The sequence below is a fragment of the Phascolarctos cinereus genome, unplaced genomic scaffold (genome assembly GCF_003287225.1).
Source record: "Phascolarctos cinereus isolate Bilbo 61053 unplaced genomic scaffold, phaCin_HiC Scaffold_9;HRSCAF=440, whole genome shotgun sequence".
Classification (NCBI taxonomy): Eukaryota; Metazoa; Chordata; class Mammalia; order Diprotodontia; family Phascolarctidae; genus Phascolarctos; species Phascolarctos cinereus.
Window position 1 is genome coordinate 38,101,091 of NW_027556402.1, and position 20,532 is coordinate 38,121,622.

The 20,532-nt window shown below is 36.5% G+C and overlaps 1 protein-coding gene across 2 annotated transcripts in view; it reads left to right on the top strand.

Annotated features, from left to right (window-relative positions):
• Positions 1 to 20,532, top strand: part of UNC5C (unc-5 netrin receptor C) — a 401,391-nt gene that overhangs the window by 303,199 nt on the left and 77,660 nt on the right. For both annotated transcript variants that reach the window (XM_021008379.2, XM_021008380.2), the window contains exons 5-7: positions 3,638 to 3,818; positions 7,595 to 7,762; positions 13,419 to 13,583. In XM_021008379.2, coding sequence (XP_020864038.1) covers positions 3,638 to 3,818; positions 7,595 to 7,762; positions 13,419 to 13,583 — 514 coding nt within the window. The remainder of the gene's footprint in view (positions 1 to 3,637; positions 3,819 to 7,594; positions 7,763 to 13,418; positions 13,584 to 20,532) is intronic.

Consider the following 20,532-nt stretch of genomic DNA (forward strand, 5'->3'; position numbering starts at 1 on the left):
AACAGAATGGAATACAGAACTCTCAAAATCAATGATACAATAACAAACGATAGAGCAAGTCAAAGCACACTCACAAAAAATGAAGAGGATATGAGAAATCTACTATCAAAAACATTTTGCCAAGGAGAAATAATGTAAGATTAATGGATTCCCTGAAAACCACAATAAAATAAAAAACTCAGATAACCTTTATCAAGAAATCAGAAAATAGGACCCACATGTCCAAAATATTTTTGTGGTGGCAAAGAATTGGAAATTGAGAGGATGCCTATCAATTGGGGAATGGCTGAACAAGTTGTGGTATATGAATGTAATGGAATACTATTGTGCTATAAGAAATGATGAACAGGCTGACTTCAGAAAAACCTGGAAAGACTGATATGGTCTGATGCTGAGTGAAGTGAGCAGAACCAAGAGGACTTTGTACACAATAACAGCCACTTTGTGTGATGACTGATATTGATAAACTTAACCCTTCCCAGCAATACAAGGATCTAAGACATCTCCAAAGACTTCATGATGGAAAATGCTATCCACATCCAAAGAAAGAGCTATGGAATTTGAATGCAGATTGAAGCATATTATTTGCTATTTTTTTCCCTTCTGTTGAGTTGTGTTTCCTCTTTCTGGTGGTTCCTTTTGTTGGTTCTAATTCTTACTTACAATATCACTAATGTGAAAATATGTTTAATAGGAAAGTAAGTGTATAGCCTATATCAGATTGTGTGCTGTCTTGGTAAGGGTGGTGGGGAGGAAAGGGGAAAAAAAATTTAAACTCAAAAGCATATGGAAGCGATTGTTGATAAATCAAAATAAATCAATAAAAAAATTAAAGTTAAAAAAAAGAAATCAGAAAATAAAACATTCTGGACCTACCAGAATGAGAAGGCTAGGTAAAAATAGAACCCACAGGTCACAACTTTAAAAAAATTAACGTACTCAGAAATGTGGTTATCTAACTTCAGAATTTCGTGTGAAAAGAAAAAAAAACTGCTTCAGACAACCTTGTAGAAAGAGATCCTGTACTAAAAGATCAAAGTCAGATTAACACAAGATGATAAATAGAAGAAAATAAAGGAAAGCTTAGAATATAATATAACAACCTCCAAACAAGACTAATCTATGCTGCAAAACCGAGCATAATCCTAAAAGGTACAACATAATTCCCAAGGCACCACCATAAGTTCTTTTACCTACAGAATTTCTTTCTCCCCAGAGATATAATCTGAAATTTTCTATGCAATTCATTGATTAACCCCAGTTACAACAGATGTCTAATGACTGCCCCAAGAGAGTTGGTGAAATACCCAATACTTCTAATGGCCCCCAGGGTACCTCATTTGTAACCAGGGAGTGAAGGGGAAAATGAGCTTATTTTAGATGTGAAAGAATTACACTCAATACATTTTAAAGAATAAAAAACTTGAGTAACATTATGGTGTCATATCTTCTGCCTGCCTTGATGCTAGCCAATGAAAATTTGAAGAGGATTTTTTTAAGCATAAGAAGTTGTGACATGCTAGAAATGCATGCTAGAAGGGATCAGAAGATATTTGAAATATTTAATCCATTTTCTTCTTTCTGGAAAAATTCAAATAAATCATTCAAGTCAGATTGGCATCAATCTTCTTGCAGCATACAATTTTCTTGTAATATTCTCATTTTGCTCCATCCATGTTTGCAATTGATCAGCTACCATTTTGTCATAATTAAAAATTTAGTTTCTAGAGATAGCATTACTGATATAGCTTAGTATGACAGGAAGGCATTCTTTCTCTTTGCAATAGAATTCTGCTAGCGAAATATATCACAAGAATATAATTTTATAATCATCAGTCTGTGAGCCCTTGCAAGATTCTAGACCTTTTACAGACCCTGTTTTTTGAAGTGTTAATTCTGAGTTTAAAAAAATCCTTGATGAAGATTTGTAATTCTGTTCAAGAAGAAAGTTCCTCTCTACCAATAATTGTGTCATTCCCTCCTCTTCCCCCGCCCTAATCTCAGCAATTCTTTCCTTTGCACGTCTTGGGTTTCTTTTCATTATACAAAAGCTTAAACGAATAAATTGCTCATGAGATGGCCTGTTGATCATGTGTTATGGTACCTTGAAACTAGGCACCATAACCAGAAAATATCATTTTTACCTTTGTTATTAATATACACTGGCTTTGCTACCACCTTTGTTAAGAAAGTTAAACAGTGCCAAGTAGGCATAAATAAAAGCCCATTCTCAATTATCTGTGAGTAGATTTCCAGTTTTGTAGAAAATGATCTTAAACTCACCTTCTCCTCTTTCCAGAGTAGAGGAGACTAGAAGAGATAGGTGCAGATACAGAGATTATCTGGTTATTTTCTACATCTTATGCCTAACTCTGGTATCTGACTGAATGAGTCAGTCTTTATTTGAAGACTAATTAACAAATGATTCCTAGGATTAGATATTGCTTGAGATAATCTGCACTAACATCACCTTTAATTAGAGAACATATTAAGAATTAAGGAATAAGCATGTATTTGAAACTTCAATCAAGGCACAGAACTGCTCCTATCCATATGTTTGCCTCAAGTGCTTTTTTGGTTGCTATTTTACAAGTTACCTATCAAATTTTTGTTTGAGGAATGTCATCATAGAGTTCCCTAGTTAGATAGAAACTCAAGATGTGCTGCATCAAACATACTGACAGATTTGCTGAAGAATTTTCAGACCTCCTCTGGAGTCTGAGGTGCTTCTGAACCTCTAGGAAATGGCACCAGTATTGATCTCCTATCACTGAAAGGTTTCCCTACCATCTTCAAAACTTTAAAACAAATCAGGAAATGTTAAGGTGCCTGATTTCCCTGACTAAATGAGAGGGGGAAAGATGCCACTTTAATTACTAGAAAATGATTCTGCTTGGTAAAGGATAACACAATAAGATTTAAAAAAAAACAAACTGACATAGTTTCCTCTGTTATTCTATAGGGTTCAAGATTAAAATGGTTTTCTCTTTAAGAAAGGATATCTAACTCTTGAGTATGGATGATGATGAATGAGTTGAGCTACATGGGGGGGGTAGATTGATTTTTCAAGTGTTTTGGTTTAAATGTTTCCCTAAACACATTTGTTTCAAATAAGAGCCTTTTCAGGGTAATTTAATCCATATGTTTCAACTTCACTTATACTTCAATCATCCCATTTTGTTCTATTAAAGCTACATGGAATCTGAGATGATTTTGTGGGGGGGGGGGTTGTATTTCTATTTTCTTTTCCGAAATGAAGCAAGTAAGTTACCAAGAGTAAACTAATCAAATACCAAATGGCTTGAATTCTTTGAAATGCTTAGCCTATTATTTTTGATTGGGTTCTGAACCTGGCAATACACGTTTTCCCATCGCTACCTGCAGAGGAAAATGAAAACAATTTGAACACTGTATTTCCCAATTGGTTCATTGACATTTGAGTGCAATATGGTACAGACAGAATCAACATGTTTGGCAGGTGAGTGATACTTGGTATGACCTCACTAAGTTATTTCCCCCCGATTTGCATATCTTGGTAGAGAGACATTTTATGCCCATCATGAAGTAAACAGAAAGAGAAAAAAAAAGTTCAAGGTTTCAAAAGTTGGGATTTATGTAATATTTCTATGCACCATAGGTGGAATGGTTGAAAAATGAAGAGATAATTGATCCTGTTGAAGATCGGAATTTTTATATTACCATTGACCACAACCTGATTATAAAACAGGCTCGTCTCTCAGATACAGCAAATTACACATGTGTTGCCAAAAACATTGTCGCCAAGAGGAAAAGCACGACAGCAACTGTTATAGTCTATGGTAAGCTTTTTTTGTCTTGCCAAAGTTGGGGGGATCCCAGTCCAGTTTGGGTTAGGCCAAAGATTCCCATCTGCATCATTGCTGTAATGAAATACCTCCATACAACCCTTTTCCCACTCCTAAAGAGTCCTCTGTCTTCCCATTCTACCCCAGGCAAGTGATATTTGGATTGTTTCTTGGGTAGTGTAGAGTTATTCATGGTTGAGTTGGAATATCCCAATATAATATCAAACAGCATACGCTCAACTTCATGCTTGTCTCAAAGCCTGGCCATTGGGCACACCAGGTTTATAGCACAACAGCCCTAAGAATGCATGGGAAAGTGTCGAGGTATTATGAGGTTCGTTGAGGAGCACAGAAATAACTAGAATTTAGAATGCCACTAGAAAGGACTGCATTACTATTTTGGAGATGTGGCTTTAAGCCCTTATTGAAAGAATTAATACTTCATTTCTTCCTGAATCTGTGATTTCATGGATGTGAGTGCTTCTTCCTTCAACACAAATTATAGCCCTTATGCGTCTTAGTTAATGAGGCACTGAGACTGCAAATTTATTCATCCTGTGGACAACCTATCGATGAGGTTTTTTTTTCTCCCAACTTGTCTGGGTTGGTCCTCAGAGAAGAGCTCCTGATCCACCATCAGACTGATCCATACCTTTCCAATTTGGTCGGATCTGCCAGATTAGGTGCTCTGTTGGCATAAGAACCCAGGATCTTGCCATGGAGGAAGCATCAAAGAAAGACTTCAGTGAAAGAAATATGTCTCCCTATATGCCTATCTTCCTTTAGGAGACTGATACCCATGATCATGAGTCAGGCTCATCATGTGATTATAGTTTGACTACTACCATACAGTAATTCAGTTGGCTTAGTCTCTATGAGACAGAGTTTTCCACAAGGACTGAAGCTAAAAGGCTTCAGAGTGTAAAAGTGTCTTACAAACAGTCATTTTAGTGATGAGTTGTTGTTGTTCAGTTGTGTCCAATTCTTCATGATCCCATTTGGGATTTTCTTGGCAAAGATACTGGAGTAGTTTCCCATTTCCTCCTCCAGGTCATTTTCCAGATGAGGAAACTGAAGAAAATAGGATTAAATGACTTGCATAAGATCACAGAGCTAGTAAGTGTCTGAGGCCAGTCTTGAACTCACAATGATGTATATTCCTGACTTCAGGCTTGGCACTAACCACTGCACCACCTAGCTGCCCCTTAATGGTAGGACAGACTACTAAGAGAATTTTAAAACCCTGTGATGACTCTGAGCATTAGTTTGCTGGTCAGTTTAAGGGTTATCTCTTACTGTAATTAATTGCCTTCCTTGGATCACAATGGAGATATTTCTTGCTCTGTGTCTGTTGTAAAACAATTCAGTGAGTTCATTAGCAGAATGTGGAAAGCAAAGAAGAGAGAGGGCATGGTCACAATGTACGCAAATCATAAACAAAATACGGTGGTTAGACCTAGATGTATCTCATTGGAGTTCAATGTAGATGCAAGTTTCTCTCTTCGGTAATATAGTATTTATACGGTACTCTAGATCTAGCATATATTATACATACTCTGTTCAAGAATGTTGCAAACACAAGTGACTGGTTTTAAACTGTGAATTAGAATTCAGATTTAGAGCAATTTAAATGACACCTTGCTGAGATTCTTAAACAAGAAATCTGACCTAAGGCTAGTGGGTGAAGGTAATATTTGAATATTCTAGGACAGGGTAGCCTGAGTTGGTTAAGTAGCCTTGGGGAAAACAAACTGACTGCTTTCTTTATAGGCTATCAATATGCCCTACCCTATTCTCTCTTTACCAAAGTCATCAGAGATCAAAAAGAACAGGGAGGAACCATGATGAAGTATTCTAAGAACATACATATAACAATGTTTCTTGCTGTAAGTCAGTTAAATGAATTTCTGGTATATTTGAGATTCATGAAATGATGAATATGGGACATCTAAGGACCACTCTCATAAGTCACTAATAAATGTAGAAGGTACCACTAAGATTTTGAGAACCCTCTTATCTAAGTACTGAGATATCTGAAAAAAGGTCTAGGAAGAATTCTTTAGAAATGAAGAGTACACAATAGGTATGTACATTTATCAAAATGCAAGTAAATTCATAGTTAATCCACATGCTATACTTAATTTACATGCCTTCAGTTATAATAGGCTTCCCATTTTGACTTAATTGGCCATTAATTCATTCAACCAGATAGTCAGCATGGTGGAGAAATAAGTCAAACCTGTTGTTTTGACTAAATTAACTTATACAACTAAATTGAATCAAAATCATTAATATATTTGAATGTGTGCAGTTTGAAAGATAATTAATGGTCTGTCATTGAAATAAGATAGTTTTTTTTTCATATTGACCATAGTCTTTGCATAATCATGTAGAAGAATTGTTTCCATGACAACATTTTAAGAACAATTCAGCTACTCTAAGTCATCATTTTGTAATGGAATAGAATAATAAACTAGGAGCTAGAACAACTTCATTCTTATCTTAATCCTGACACTTAATGGATATCACCTTGGAAAAGTCACTTACCTTGAATGGCTCTAAGTTTCCTTATAAGGCAGTGAGGTGGCACCATAGTGTACAGAGCACAGGGTCTGGAGTCTGGAAGACCTAAGTCAAATCTGGCATCAGACACTCACCCACTAGCTGTGTGAAACTGGGCAAGTCACCTAACTTCTCTCTGCCTCAATTTCCTCAACTGTAAAACAGGGATAAATAGTAGGGTTGTAATAAAGATCAAATGAGATAACATTTGTAAAGTGGGGCAGGTAGGTGGCACAGTCGATAGAGCACTGGCTTGGAATCAGGAAGATTGGTCTTCCTGAGTTTGAATCCAGCCTCAAGACACTTATAGCTGTGTGACTATGAGCAAGTCACTTAACCCTGTTTGCCTCATCTATAAAATGAGCTAGAGGAGAAAATGGCAAACCACTGTAGTATCTTTGCCAAGAAAACCCCAAATGGGATCATAAAGAGTCAGACGTGACTGAAATGATTGAACAACAACAAAATTTCTAAAGCATTTTATTAGGCATGAAATAGGTGCTTAATAAATGCTTGTTTCCTTCACACCATAAAATGTGGTATGGCATTAAAAAAGTTAGAGAGACATAGTTTCTGGGTCATTTGATCATTTTATAATAAGGCTAGCATATTTATTAATAAAAAGAGGTCAGTGTCACTCTCAAATGCCCAAGATCCCTCATGGTGGTGGGCTTACAGTTTATATGCCCTTGGAAGAGTAGGTGTTCCTGACGGTGGCAATTGACTCTCATTGGTTAACAATTGATGAGAAAATGAATATTATAATGAGAGGTTGGGCTCTATTCCAGTGAAGGTTTTGGAAGTATGTGACTTAGATCACCCAAGTCTTGTTCAAAGAGACATATCAATTTCCATATTACTTATCTGACAAAAGAGAGAATCCACATTTTCCTAGACCTGTCTGAGTAAACACAGTGAGCAGGAATTCTCCTATCAGCCCAAACTTAGAATTTCTTTTACTGTCTTTCAGAAAGATTTCCCACACTGGTTGATTTCTGGATGAGGAAGTAGAAAAGGGGAAAACCTTGGTCCTGATTCAATAATTAGTTATTAATACAATCATTTCTCTCAGTGGTGTTTGACTAGATGACCCCTCTGGATCTATCCAATTTTAAAACTTCCACCTAGACTGTTTCACTGTTTCAGAGATGGGCTTAGGGTTTTTAGATGTGTGTATAATGCTGTGTTTATTTTGTTCTTTGTTTTAGTGAATGGTGGCTGGTCCACCTGGACTGAATGGTCTGTGTGTAACAGTCGATGTGGACGAGGTTATCAGAAACGTACCAGAACTTGCACCAACCCAGCACCACTGAATGGTGGTGCCTTTTGTGAAGGACAAAGCGTTCAGAAAATAGCCTGTACGACATTGTGCCCAGGTCAGTAAATCCAGTTTCCCTATTTCCCTACCTCCTGTTAGGCTTTTGATGATAGAAGTGAGTGCAGTCTGCTTGGGCTCCAGTCTAGCAAAGATGTAATCTACTGTGTGTCTCAGAGGAGGTGGGGGAGCCAAAAAAAGTCACCTATATGTTGACTATTCAAGGGCACTCTAAAATAACTGACCTGAATTTGTGAAAAATCATTCAAAAACCATCTTTCCACATAATTCTTATGTTGATAATTCAAGCATTTGATAAAAAGAATATTCACTTGTCACATAAATATGTAAAATTGTATGCAAACAGGAAATCCAAAAATCAGTTAATTTATTCCTTCCACAGTATTCCACAAAGCTTAAGCCAAGATGAATGCTTTGTAATACAAAAGTGTTAAGCAGCACTGAAAGCTGAAAATGTTGAGAACAAAAGTCCTTGGTCCTCAAAAAGCTGTGAAAGTAAATCAGAACATAAATTTAGAAAATGATTTGGAAGGCATCATGCATAACTGTAATGTCAACTTCTAGGCAAGGCAACTAGAAATTTGGGGCATAAATTAAAGAAATTGAGAAAGATTTGTGACAATTGGGTAATGAATTTTGCAAATACTAAACAGCCTACGTTTAATTAACTATACATATGAAGTGTTTAGTTTATAGATTATCCACAGCAATGTCTAATCCCAAGATTGCTTCTTTGCCACCTAGCTCATTTCTAAGCTATCTCCTTGTTGTATTCAAGGAATGAAAATAACATTTAATATTAACCTAAATCAAACACAGCTAAGAAGCATGAATACTATGAATAGAGTATGCAAGTAATACATGACAAAGGGAAATCTAAATGATTTTAGAATGATTCAAATCCCTACAGTACTACATTAATGTGAATAAATTGAGAATTAATTATACGACCAACTTAATTATTTAGGAGTGGATTATCCAGTTTGTGCATTGCCAGACATCTTGCTTCCCTTTCTTCCTTATTTTGCATTTCTCTTGGTAATTTCACTGCTGGGCAGGACCTCCTCCTTCAGATATCACTTAAAGATGGGAGAGTCGCTGAAACCAACATTTATCGATTTCACAGATTCTTGAGTCTCCAAGCAATCACACTCCCACAATGAGCCATTTGGTTATTTTGCTATATGATACTCCATTCGTCTGTAAACTAGACTATTTCTGTCACATAATAACTTCAACTTTTTTTTCATGTGTTGTCCTATCCATGTTATGGTTCCCACGATAACAAGTACAAGTGGATGAACTTGTAAAATATTTATAATGCATATAGACAAAGTGCATTTTAAGCTTTATTAACCAGAAGCATAAATGCTACAAACTCACAAAAGGAATATTTGAAAGGTCTTTCAGGTATTGAAGGGTATTAAAATTCAACTTAACCACTATCTTGTGCTCTACGTCACTCTGGATAATTTTTGAACTTTGTAAAAACTTTCCTTAGCTATGGTTCAATAAATAAAATAATTGTATTTGCAATCTTACCTTTGAGGTTATCCAAAGAATGAGGTTTGGATGCATACGTAATAGTTTTGATTTGACTCTATAAGAAAAAGTCTAATGGAGACAGATCAGTTGACCAAGGTGGTAAACCAATCCGCCATTCTGAGAAAGCATCCTCCGGAAACTTTCATACACACAATGCTTGTACTACCTTTCGTTAAATTAAAATTTACATATGTAACCCTACGAAAGTAATAAAACTAAGTAAGTGCAAAAGAAATTTAAATAAACATTTAAATGATTTTTAAAATTTTTTTACAAGTTTGAGGCATTTATACATCTGAGTTATTAGAACTTAAAACTTCATTAATATTTCTGGGACATTATATATTTCAATTTCACAGACAGATAAACTAGATAGATAGATAATAGATATTTCTTTCGTACTTAGCATTCCTAATTTTCTGGTCATCTGTGGTTTGCATTAAATCTAGGCTGGTATAATACTAAAAACAGCTCATGTTTTTTTGGCAATCATTTCACAACAACCTTGCAGTATATTGATAATATTATAAAGACAATAACAATCCTCGAAAGGCATATAGCACCTTAAAGTTTGGCAAAGCATTATATGTACATTGTCTTGCTGGTACCTCACAACAACCTTTCAAACCAGAATTATTATCACCATTTTATACATAAGGAAACTAAAGTTGAGTGAATTATCCTTGTTCACATAGCTAAATATGAACTTATGTCTTCCTGGTTTCCCCAAAATTGTGAGTACTGCTATCCCGACATTTTACAAATGAAGGGGCCAAAAATCACCCTGGCCAACCACTGCGCCATGCTGTCTTTCAACTTCATGCACTTCATATATAATTAGTGTTGGGAATTTCCAACTATTATGAATGAGTCCATCAATCAACATGCATTTAAGTACATACCATGTTCCAGGCACACTGCTAAGTACTGGATATAAAAAATACAAAATAAAGATAGTTCCTGACCTTAAAGACTTTATATACTAATAGAGGGATAATAATACAGATGGGTGGTCAGGTTTTGGCATAGATAGTCATAGGGAATAGAGCTATAGGGGCAGTAGATTGACAAGCTCTTTGGAAATAGGGAGGGTAAGTATAGACAAAAATCTGTTGTCCTGGTGGTTATGTAGATGGGATTTAAAACCTGGTCTCTGTGGACTAGATATATTGGGTTATGTGTATTTGTATTCGTTGACCAATCCAGAACATCAGCGCCCCAGGATAGAGTCCCAGAACTGAGTGTAATGATTCTCCCTTATGAAAGGATGAGTCACTGTTTGTGATGCAGAGAAGACACTAGTGGAAGAGCAGATAACGAGAAGCCCATGCTGGGTAGGCCCTGGTGGAATGAAACCTCATTAGCCTATATTAGCTTTATATCAACTTCAATTGACCAATCAATCAATGCTGAGAGTCATAATAAGACTGCAAGGTGACTACACAAGAGAGTTAAAATTTTTCAATGAAACAAGAGTTATTACATGGGAGCAAGGGTTACTCGTTAGCCTTTTACTCTTTTAAAGGCCATCAAAGCACGCTCAAAATCAGCACCTATGCATCATTTCAGGCCTGAAATAGTCCCATTAATAACACTACTAGGAAATAGACTTGTAGCAATTGAATTTAATAGCATGTTATAATAGAAAGAACCCTAAAACAGAGAATCAGAAAACTTGGGTTCAAATCCCACCTCTGACACTTAACACCCACATGACCTTGGCCAAGTCACCTACTTTCTAAGCATCAGTTTCTTCAGCTATAAAATGAGGGGTTTGGACAAATGGCCTCTGATGTCCCTTCCAGATCCTATGGTCTCAATACTCCACTCCTTGAGTGACTTAATGCCCCTTGGGACAGAGTGTGTTTTATACACCAAGAGAGGGAGAGCTAGATGAAAAATCCTGAATGCCCACTTGACCTCCCTGAAGGCAATTTTGCCAGATACCTCAAAGGAAGAAAGGGGTCTTGAAAAAATTACCCCAACTTAAGCAATTGTTAATTAGGCTCCTACCATGGCTAAGACAAAATATACATATTGTACTAAACAAACAAAAAAACACAAACAAGATGCAAATGGACTGGTAAATAGAAGGTATGTATGAAGGAATTTCAAGAGGAATTGAATACTTGGGAGATCAGGAAAGGATTGAGTAGGAGGTGCCCCTGAAGATGGCCTGTAGAGGAAGCTAGGGATTCTGAGCATCTGAGGTGATCTTGGCATGCATTGCAGACATGACTGACCATCTGTGCAGTGGCACAGGGAGAAGATAGAAGCTCTTGTACAGAGAACAGCCAGTCGACCAGTTCGAAATATTCGTATTCTATAAGACCAGAAAGAGGAAGGATTTGTAACAGGAGGGACATGGCTTTGCTTTATTTCTGGGAGGTGGCTGGAAGGGTGAAGGGCACCTAACTCCTTGTTAGCAGCAACTTAAGAAAAGCAAAAACTCAAAGCATGGGTCTCTGACTATTACGAAGTAGTTAATGGAGTTTACCCAATAATACAACTACAGCCACCCACAGTAGGAACTTAATAAATGTTTGCTGAATTGAATGGAGTTGGCATGGGCTTACATACAAAGTAGAAAAAATGACATTTACATACTAGTCCTTGCTATCTGGCACTTGCTAGAAGACTCAAAGGGGTCACTGTACAGAAATGACATTTCTAATCTGTGATGGGAAGCAGGGTGGTAGAGGCCCACAAGCATTAGTTTTATAGTATAAGGACTTGGGTTCAAACTCCACCTCTCCCACTTAAGATCACAGGATGACAGATTTAGTTGGAAGGGACTTTAAAGATCATCCAGTCTAATGCCCTCATTATATGGATAAGAAAACTGAGGCCCAGAGGCTAAAAGAGTTGCCTAATATCACATAAGTAATACGTAATATAGCTGAGATTTAAATCCTGGTGTTCTCGCCTCAAATTTGGGCTCTTTCCATTGGACCATTTTTTGGGTAATCCACTTCACTTCTTGGGGGCTCAGTTTACTCACTTATCAAATGATAGAATTGGGGCTAGATGACCTCAGAGTTCCTTTCCAGTTCTAAGCCTTATGCTACTTTTCCCCCTTTCAATCCAGTTTGGCTAGAGACACACAATTCCACTGAGCACATGCATCCTGGAATTTCCTCAAGCTTCTTTTGTTAGCACTTTGGAAATCCAAAAGATGTTGGGAGGGAGTGAAGTGGTAGAATGGAAAAAACACTGGATCTGCAATCAGAAGGCTTTGGTTCAAATCCCACCTCTGATGGAAGGTCACCTCAGAACTTTCATTTCACCAAGTGGTTATTAACATGCCAGTCACTGTACTATAGACTGGAGACCCAAAGACAAACAAAATAAAATGAAACAAAAGTATCCTGCCCTCAAGGAGCTTCTGTGCTACTAGGGACAGGGGTAATGCATGCAGATAAGCAAATAATCTCAAAATTTATACAAAGCAAATAAAAAGTGATTTGAGTTGGTTGGGAAAATAAAATCTTGGCTCTGCCACTACTTATCTGAGCCTCATTTTTTTATTGGTAAAATAAGAGGTTTAGACTCTTAAGGTCTCTTCCATCTCTAGAACCTGTTAGCATTGTTTCATCTGCCCTTTAAAATAAACATGTTACTATGGCTGTTGTGTTTATTAGCTATGTTTCTATGCTATAAGTAACAAAAAATCTCATTCTCAACTTTTTATTTGTACATCTGTGACATATATAAGAAGCATTGTAAGCAAAACCCTGAAGTAATTTATTATTTTGTGTATTTTTTTATGTATAGTACCTTGAAAATGTCAATATCTAGACTGATTTTCATTGAAGTTGCTGACAAGCCTGTCACAACACAGAAGAAATGGTTCTAAAGGACTGAACCTGAAAAATCAATGTGACTTCAGTTCTTATGACAAAATTATGATTTCTCAAAAATAAGACTTATTGGAAGGAATACATGTAAAATGGGGAATCAAATATAGGGGATACCAGGAGCTTTATCAGTAGGGAAAAGGATCATGAGAAAGGCCCTTGGAAAACACAACCAAAATATATCTCCCTTCCAATTTACAGAAAAGACATAGATACCCCACATCCAAGATACTTCTACATTTCCCTAAGTGATGCTATTTTCGCATTTGTTTTTGTGCTTGGGTGGGTGCTTAGTGGATGGTCGGTGGACAGTGTGGAGCAAGTGGTCGACCTGTGGAACAGAGTGTACCCATTGGCGCAGGAGAGAGTGTTCAGCACCAGCCCCCAAGAATGGAGGCAAGGACTGCGAGGGGCTCGTTCTGCAATCCAAGAACTGCACAGATGGACTGTGTATGCAGGGTGAGTAGAGGGAGGAAGTGGAGAGGAGGGAGGAGGATTGAGGTTTTAATATCTGGAGGGCTGTGAAGCTAATAACAGAACTTGAGGATTCTTTGAACCAAAAATGGGGGGGGGAAATCAATAGCATAATAACATCCTGTCTCCTATACACATCAGAAACTACCTATCTGCCCTGAATTAAAATGTATCCTCACTGTGGCAGATAACAAAGGGATAACCCTAAAAAGGCTTATTACTGAGCAAGAATCCACTTGGTCATGTCACAGTGGTACCTCTGATTTTTCTGACTACAGGGTAATACATCAAAACCAGCTCTAAAAGAATGCCATTTCCTGCAAGGATCAATCAGTTATATGAGATAAAGAGATAGGGATGGGGGTTAGACCTGGGATTTTATTGATGGAGGGAACTCCTCCCATGGAAACCCTCTCTGCCAGAGCAGATCAGCACCTTCTCTGAAACCTAGAGTCTCAGAGAGCTGCCTAGATCACTGAGAAGGTAAGTGACTTCCCCAAGACAGAGCCAATGTCAAAAGTGCCCTGCACCAAGCTTTTCCTAGGTACGAGGCCTGCTTTCTGTCTACTATGCCATTCTCTCTCTCTCTCTCTCTATTACAGATAGATGTATTTTAATATATTTTTGTATCTAATAATAATGAGGAAGAGGATATACACATATATGTATATGCATATACCAAAAAAGAAAACCAAAGGAAACATTTAAATATAAAAGCCCAACAGATTCATGTTGGCATGATGTTCAAGAAGAAAAAGAAGTATTTGTGTGTGTTTATGTATCTATATACAATTTCTCATATGTATTTTGTGTGTATATATACTATATGCATACACACATACATACATACATATATATATATATATATATATATATATATATGAATGAATCAGAATTTATACATATAAACATGGAAATGTGTAGATACAGGTATATTTAATATTCTGATGAGTTAGCTCCAGTTTTTAGTGTACTTTAACCAAGTAAATTGAGTAAAGTGATGCTTTAACAACACTTTGAGATGGTTGAAATCATGTGTTAAATACTTTAATGTGAGTTTAATGAAGAAAATTATACCTGGCCCAAATTTTTAATCACAAAAAATGCAGGGAAGAGCATGATAGAGCTCTCTACCACATAATCCTTCCATGAGAGGCTGTTTGGCCTCTTTAGCCTTTCACTTTTACCCTCTGCCTATCTGACTGCTTATTTTGCTGCTATTTATCATGGATCTGGGTGTTAAGAACTGAAATCTGAATTCAAGCCGATGCACATGACTCAGGCAAAACAGCCTGCTGTCTTCTCATCTCAGGCACTGTCATCCATAGAGTGACATTTTTCATCACTAACTATTCATATCCTATCTACCAAAACAATTTGTAGTTTTTCCCCCCACAGGCAGAAAACCATCCAAAGGAATTAGTATTTGGTTCTTGAGTACTTAAAGCAAAACTGATTTTATTTCCTACTGTGCTTATGAAATTCTGCTTATGTAGACATGACCTTTAAAAAAACAAATTCACTGAAAAAAGATCCAAATAACTGTATTTTGAGTGTATGATAAAATCCCTATGGGAACTTTCTTTTTATGTTGATGGTACATTGCATTATTTGGAATGCTACTGCTGAGTGTGGATACTCATCATAATATGTGGAAAATAGAACTATGAATTTCACTCAAATGTAGAAATGATACAATGAAAACACCACGGCTGTAGTATTAACCTCCTAGCCAGAGGTAGAATGCTCTTCCTTCAGGTGTGAGCTTTGATGTGAAGGTTTTAATGATATGTTTTATCACTGGTGCATCTTACGATAATATTCGTTTCAAGGTCATTTCACATCCCCTTGTTGCTGAACAGAATGGCATGTATTATTACACATGACACTATCTGCATCTGCTCTCACTCTTTATCCTTTTATTTCCCTTTTTCTCTTCTGAATAAAATTTAAATCTCAACCTCTTCCTCAGATTCTAACCTTGTCTATCCTCCAGACCATATTTCATTATTCCTTCACCCCCCAAAAATAAAATCATAACAAATAAGTAATGCAACAGAGAGCACTTGGCTTTGCTTCAGTTCAAGAGATAAAATGATTCCAGTTTGTAGTTTTAGTGTATACTGACATAAAATATTGGAATCTTAAAGTCTGTGACTCAGGACCTTAAAATCTAGATTTGATCACTTAAGGAATTTCTCAAAAATTTCCCTCATGACTGAAAAAAATTTTCAGAAAATATGAGACAGACTTGTTTTGAAATAAGAGGATTAAAACCAAGATTGGGGAAAGAGTTCATGATCAAATCTACTGCAGATTTGAACTAGCTTGGCATTAAAATTTAATTCTTCTGCTTAAATTACTTCCTTCAAGGCTTTGATTTTCTAGAGTAACATTTTTTGAATCATCATTGGGTCATAGATGTAAAGCCCAAAGGGACTTCAAGGGGTCATCTAGTCCAGTCTTTTTTAATTTACCGCAGGGGAAACTGAGGCCCAGGGAGTTTTGATGACTTGCCAGAGGTGACACAAGTAGAAAGTATCAGAAGTGGGATTGGGAAACAGGTTCTCTGGCTCCAGAGTGAAGCAAGGCTCTCCCCACTAAGAAAACTGAGACAATTTTGATTTCTTAAAATTAAACAGTCTTTACATGAACAAAATCAGTGAAGACAGAAGAAGAGAAACTATAGAGTGAGGAAATATTTGTATCAAATTTTCCAAAGTGTGATACCCAAGATAGATGGGAAATTGATGCCAGCTGATAACCGCAATGGCCCTTTTCTATTGTCAGAAGAGGAAATACAACTCAAAAAGGCCATATAAACACATGCTACCAAACACAAATAGGGAGAGACAATTTGGAGGTTTCCCTTCAAATTTTGCAAACAAACAATAGGAAGAGTCTCTCTTGGATGGAATACAGAAAGAAGACATGTTAACACTTTGTTAGTAGAGCTGTGATTTATTCTAAATATTCTGGAATACAACTGGGAATTGTGCTAAGGTTAAAAAAAAAAGATAAAAATACCTGTACCTTTTGACCCAAGGATCCCATTACTGGGCATATATCCCCAAGGAAATCAAAGACAGAAGCAAAGGTCCAACATATACCAAAGTATTCATATGAACACTTTTCCTGGTAACTAAGAACTAAAAATAAAGTAGGTTCTCTTAGAGTGGGGGTGGGGGGGAATCTTTGGTCACTGAATGTGACTTCGTAATTAGAAATAACATAAACAAAGAATTTAGAGAACCCTGAGGAGATTTTATGAACTCATTAGAGTGAAATAAGTGAAATTGCATATCAGTATACACAATGACTACAACAATGTAAATTACAAAGGTCATAGAAATGAGGCAGAACTCTGAGCAGCTGAAAAATCACTCATGGTCCTGATATAAACAGAAAATATAATACACCTCTCACCACCCAGCTGGAAAGGAGTGGAGTAGGAGGACAGAAGATTGCCAGTACTGTTGGATGCAAGCAGTGTTTCAGGTCTTTTTGCCTAGTTTTTTCTCCATTCTGAGAGTGAGTCCAATCTGGAGGTATTTGTAGTGTTTTTATTTAAAAATGGCTGTGAAATAATGATAAAAAATGAATCAATAAAATGTATTTTTAAATTAAAGAGAGGGATTTGAATAGGCATTGGTGAATTTTCTTTTTCGTCAGTATTTGTTGGCTAAAATCATTTTACTAAAAACACTTGAAGCGTTTATTAAAACAAACTGTACTGTATTAATTATTGGGCAGAAGTAGGGTGGAGAATACAAAGATAGTTTCAATTCTAATTCTATGATGCTTTAGAATTTACAAGTCACCAAAATCACAACAGACCAGTGAAGTGAACAGGACAAGTATTATTGTGACCATTTTAAACATGAGTAACTGAGACAGGAATGTTGATGACCTGCTCATTATCATGTGGATAGTAAATGTTGAAGCCTAGATTCAAATCCCAAACTTATGACTCAAAGTCCACTAGTCCCTTAATCTCCAGGAGTTTATAATCTAGTAGTGGGAGATAAAATATGGACACAGATAAATATACATAATTCTTCAAATCAGGATTCTAATGTGCATAAATTATAAAAATAAATCATAGCAACATTAAATAGATGTTTAGTGACAGTATTTCCCAGAATAAACTCAGCCTACCAGATTTTCAATATGTTCTCCAAAATTGCATAAATAAAAATTACATTGAAATGATAATTATGTAAAATGAAGCATATTTGCTGGCAGGGCGGGAAGGACAGTCCAGAGCTCAGGGGGGAAAATAAGTAGATCACATAAACCTTCAGAGTAACATTCTATTTAAAAGACCAATGCAATAAAATCTATGAATAGCAACATAATATTCAAGATGTAAGAAGTAATCCTCCTATTGAGAGCGAGATGGTATTTATAAAGCACTTTGCAAACTTAAAAGCACTATGTAAATGCTAGCTATTATGACTGTTATTAAAATTGGATTTGCTCAATCCTTTATCAAAGACAGGTCAGTTAGAGGCTGTGAATACTAAACCATGCCTAACTCACTCCCACCTAGAATTCCCTCCCAAATAGCATATGCTGTACTTTTCCTGTAGCATTTTAAAGTAGCAGGGAAACAAAAATGTATTCTCTTAACATCATAATTTTCAATAATTTATCCACCATCCACTTCATTCCTATGGATTTGTCATCTTATTGATGAGGACATTCCCTCCCACAATGAATACAGCAACCTCCTCTTGCCTTCTCATCTTTTATAATTCTCTTCCAGGTCCTTCCGTTAACATCCCTATCCCTCAAACTCTCTAACCCATGACACCAAACCCTATCCCATCCCACCCATGGAAGATCTACTCAATGCACAGGAATCTTTTCTCTGGATTTTTCAGCATTTCTTAGGCACCAGACCCAAATTCCTATTTTTTTCCTATTCCTACGCTTTGAAATGTCAAAATCAGATGGCATTTTAATTAAATATCTGAATCATACTATTATGAGACACATGTCAGTTCCATGTTATCCCATATAGCAGTCAGTACAGCTTCTTTTCCAGCAGATATATTTTATTCTTTTTTGTATATAAATCTCAATAATCATGATTCATTAAAGATTATGATGTTCTATGATTCCAGAAATATTGATATTTGACTTATGAGAGTAGCTTAGACAATCTCATGATTTGGAGGGAATGTATCTTGTGTTAGGACCCTGAATGAGACATCTTCCACATATGTACCAGATCCCCCTTCCCCCTGCAAGATTCCTTTTCGTATTTCTTCATGTCTTGTATAAGACATTTGGGAAATTCTGTTCCTTCTGCATCCAAAAGTGACTTTCAACTACTTTGAAATAGACAGCATTTTCAAGAGATAAAGACACCAGCATGGCAACAAACAGGATCTATGTATTTGGTGTGCCATACCACCAGTGACACTCTACCTATTTGGACAAGACGGTTCTTGGCTTTTTTCCATGTGTAACAGTCTGGCTTGATCTAACTATATTAGCCCAGTGGTAAGCTACTCCCAGTTAATGGCTATCTGTGGACACTGAATCAACTATTTTGAAGCCAGTGTAAGAATCTAGATTAATGGTTAACAGTTTTCATGTAATCTTTCAGAAGGATCAGATTTTTAAAAGGTCCAAAAAGTTAAACAACAATATTGTAGTATGGTTACTTGAGTTTTATAGACCTGGTGCCAGTGCTCATACAGTTTTGAAAGTCCTACTTTCCCTTTCAGGTCACTTTTAATGTATTAATTTAGGTCATAGCCAAGTGTATATTCAGTTATATATTTAGTTCAGCTCTGAATAAAAATCCAATGGCCTGAAAGAAGAGTTCACATACTGGGAAAATCTGCCACAAAGCCTTCAAACTTGCTTTATGCACATCTAGAAACTGGTGTTATTTAATTAGAATGAATTATTAAGGAATAATTAGAGACCAGTCAAGGTATTTAATGTCCTGGAAAGAAATTGGACTTTTTTTTTATTCTTTTGCTTTTTAAAGAACATTGTTATTTTTAAAGAAAGTAGACATTAAAAATAATCTAGCCTCCATATATGCTAATGTTCACAAGGATGACTGAGCATCAGTGTGTGAATGTCACCCTCAGGAGATCTAAATTCTAATCTTACATCTGCCCCTAATTAGCAGTGTGCTCTTAAACAAGTCATTCCCTCTGTTCCCTACAAGATTTGGGAGCTGGACTAGACATCATAGAATGCCACAACTGGAAAGTATCTCAAAGAACATTTAGGCTCATTTATCTCCTCTAGAATATCCTTGTCCCTTGAACTTCTCCAGCGATAAGAAACTTGCTACCTACTAATGCACTAAAATAGTTTTCAATGGGTTTTTTTTTAAGTAATTGGTGTTAAGTGACTTGCCCAGGATCACACAGCTAGTTAAGTGGCAAGTGTTTGGTCTGCTGGTGCTCTATCAACTGTGCCACTTAGCTGCCCCTCCATGTTCTTTTTTCTATCAGCAATCATCATTCTAATGTAATTTCAGTAGTATTGAAAAAGAGTTTCTTTTTTTTTTTGCTGATACATTATTTAAAGGGAGAACAAATAAATAAAGTCTATCTAATCCTAAATGTTAAAAGATAGACTAAAGCTTATCATCCTAGTGCTGTATGATCAGAAAAGCATAGGCTGATGGGACAATAAGAGCAAAGGATGGTGGATGGAGAATCTGAGTGGTGTGCTAGTACCCTCCAAATGGTAAAAGCCAGAAAGGAAGACCTCCAATATGTTGCCCAGATCCTCTGTGTGGGATTTAAAACATTAGAATTGCAAAAGTTCAGAAGGTGTGGAAAAAGTGGAATTTGAACTAGTGCAGTTATCAGAAAGACAATATGTGTATGTGAGTGTCTGTGTTGGAACAGGTCTTTGGTACAGTAGATAGAAGGCAGGCCTGGAATCAGAGAGACTC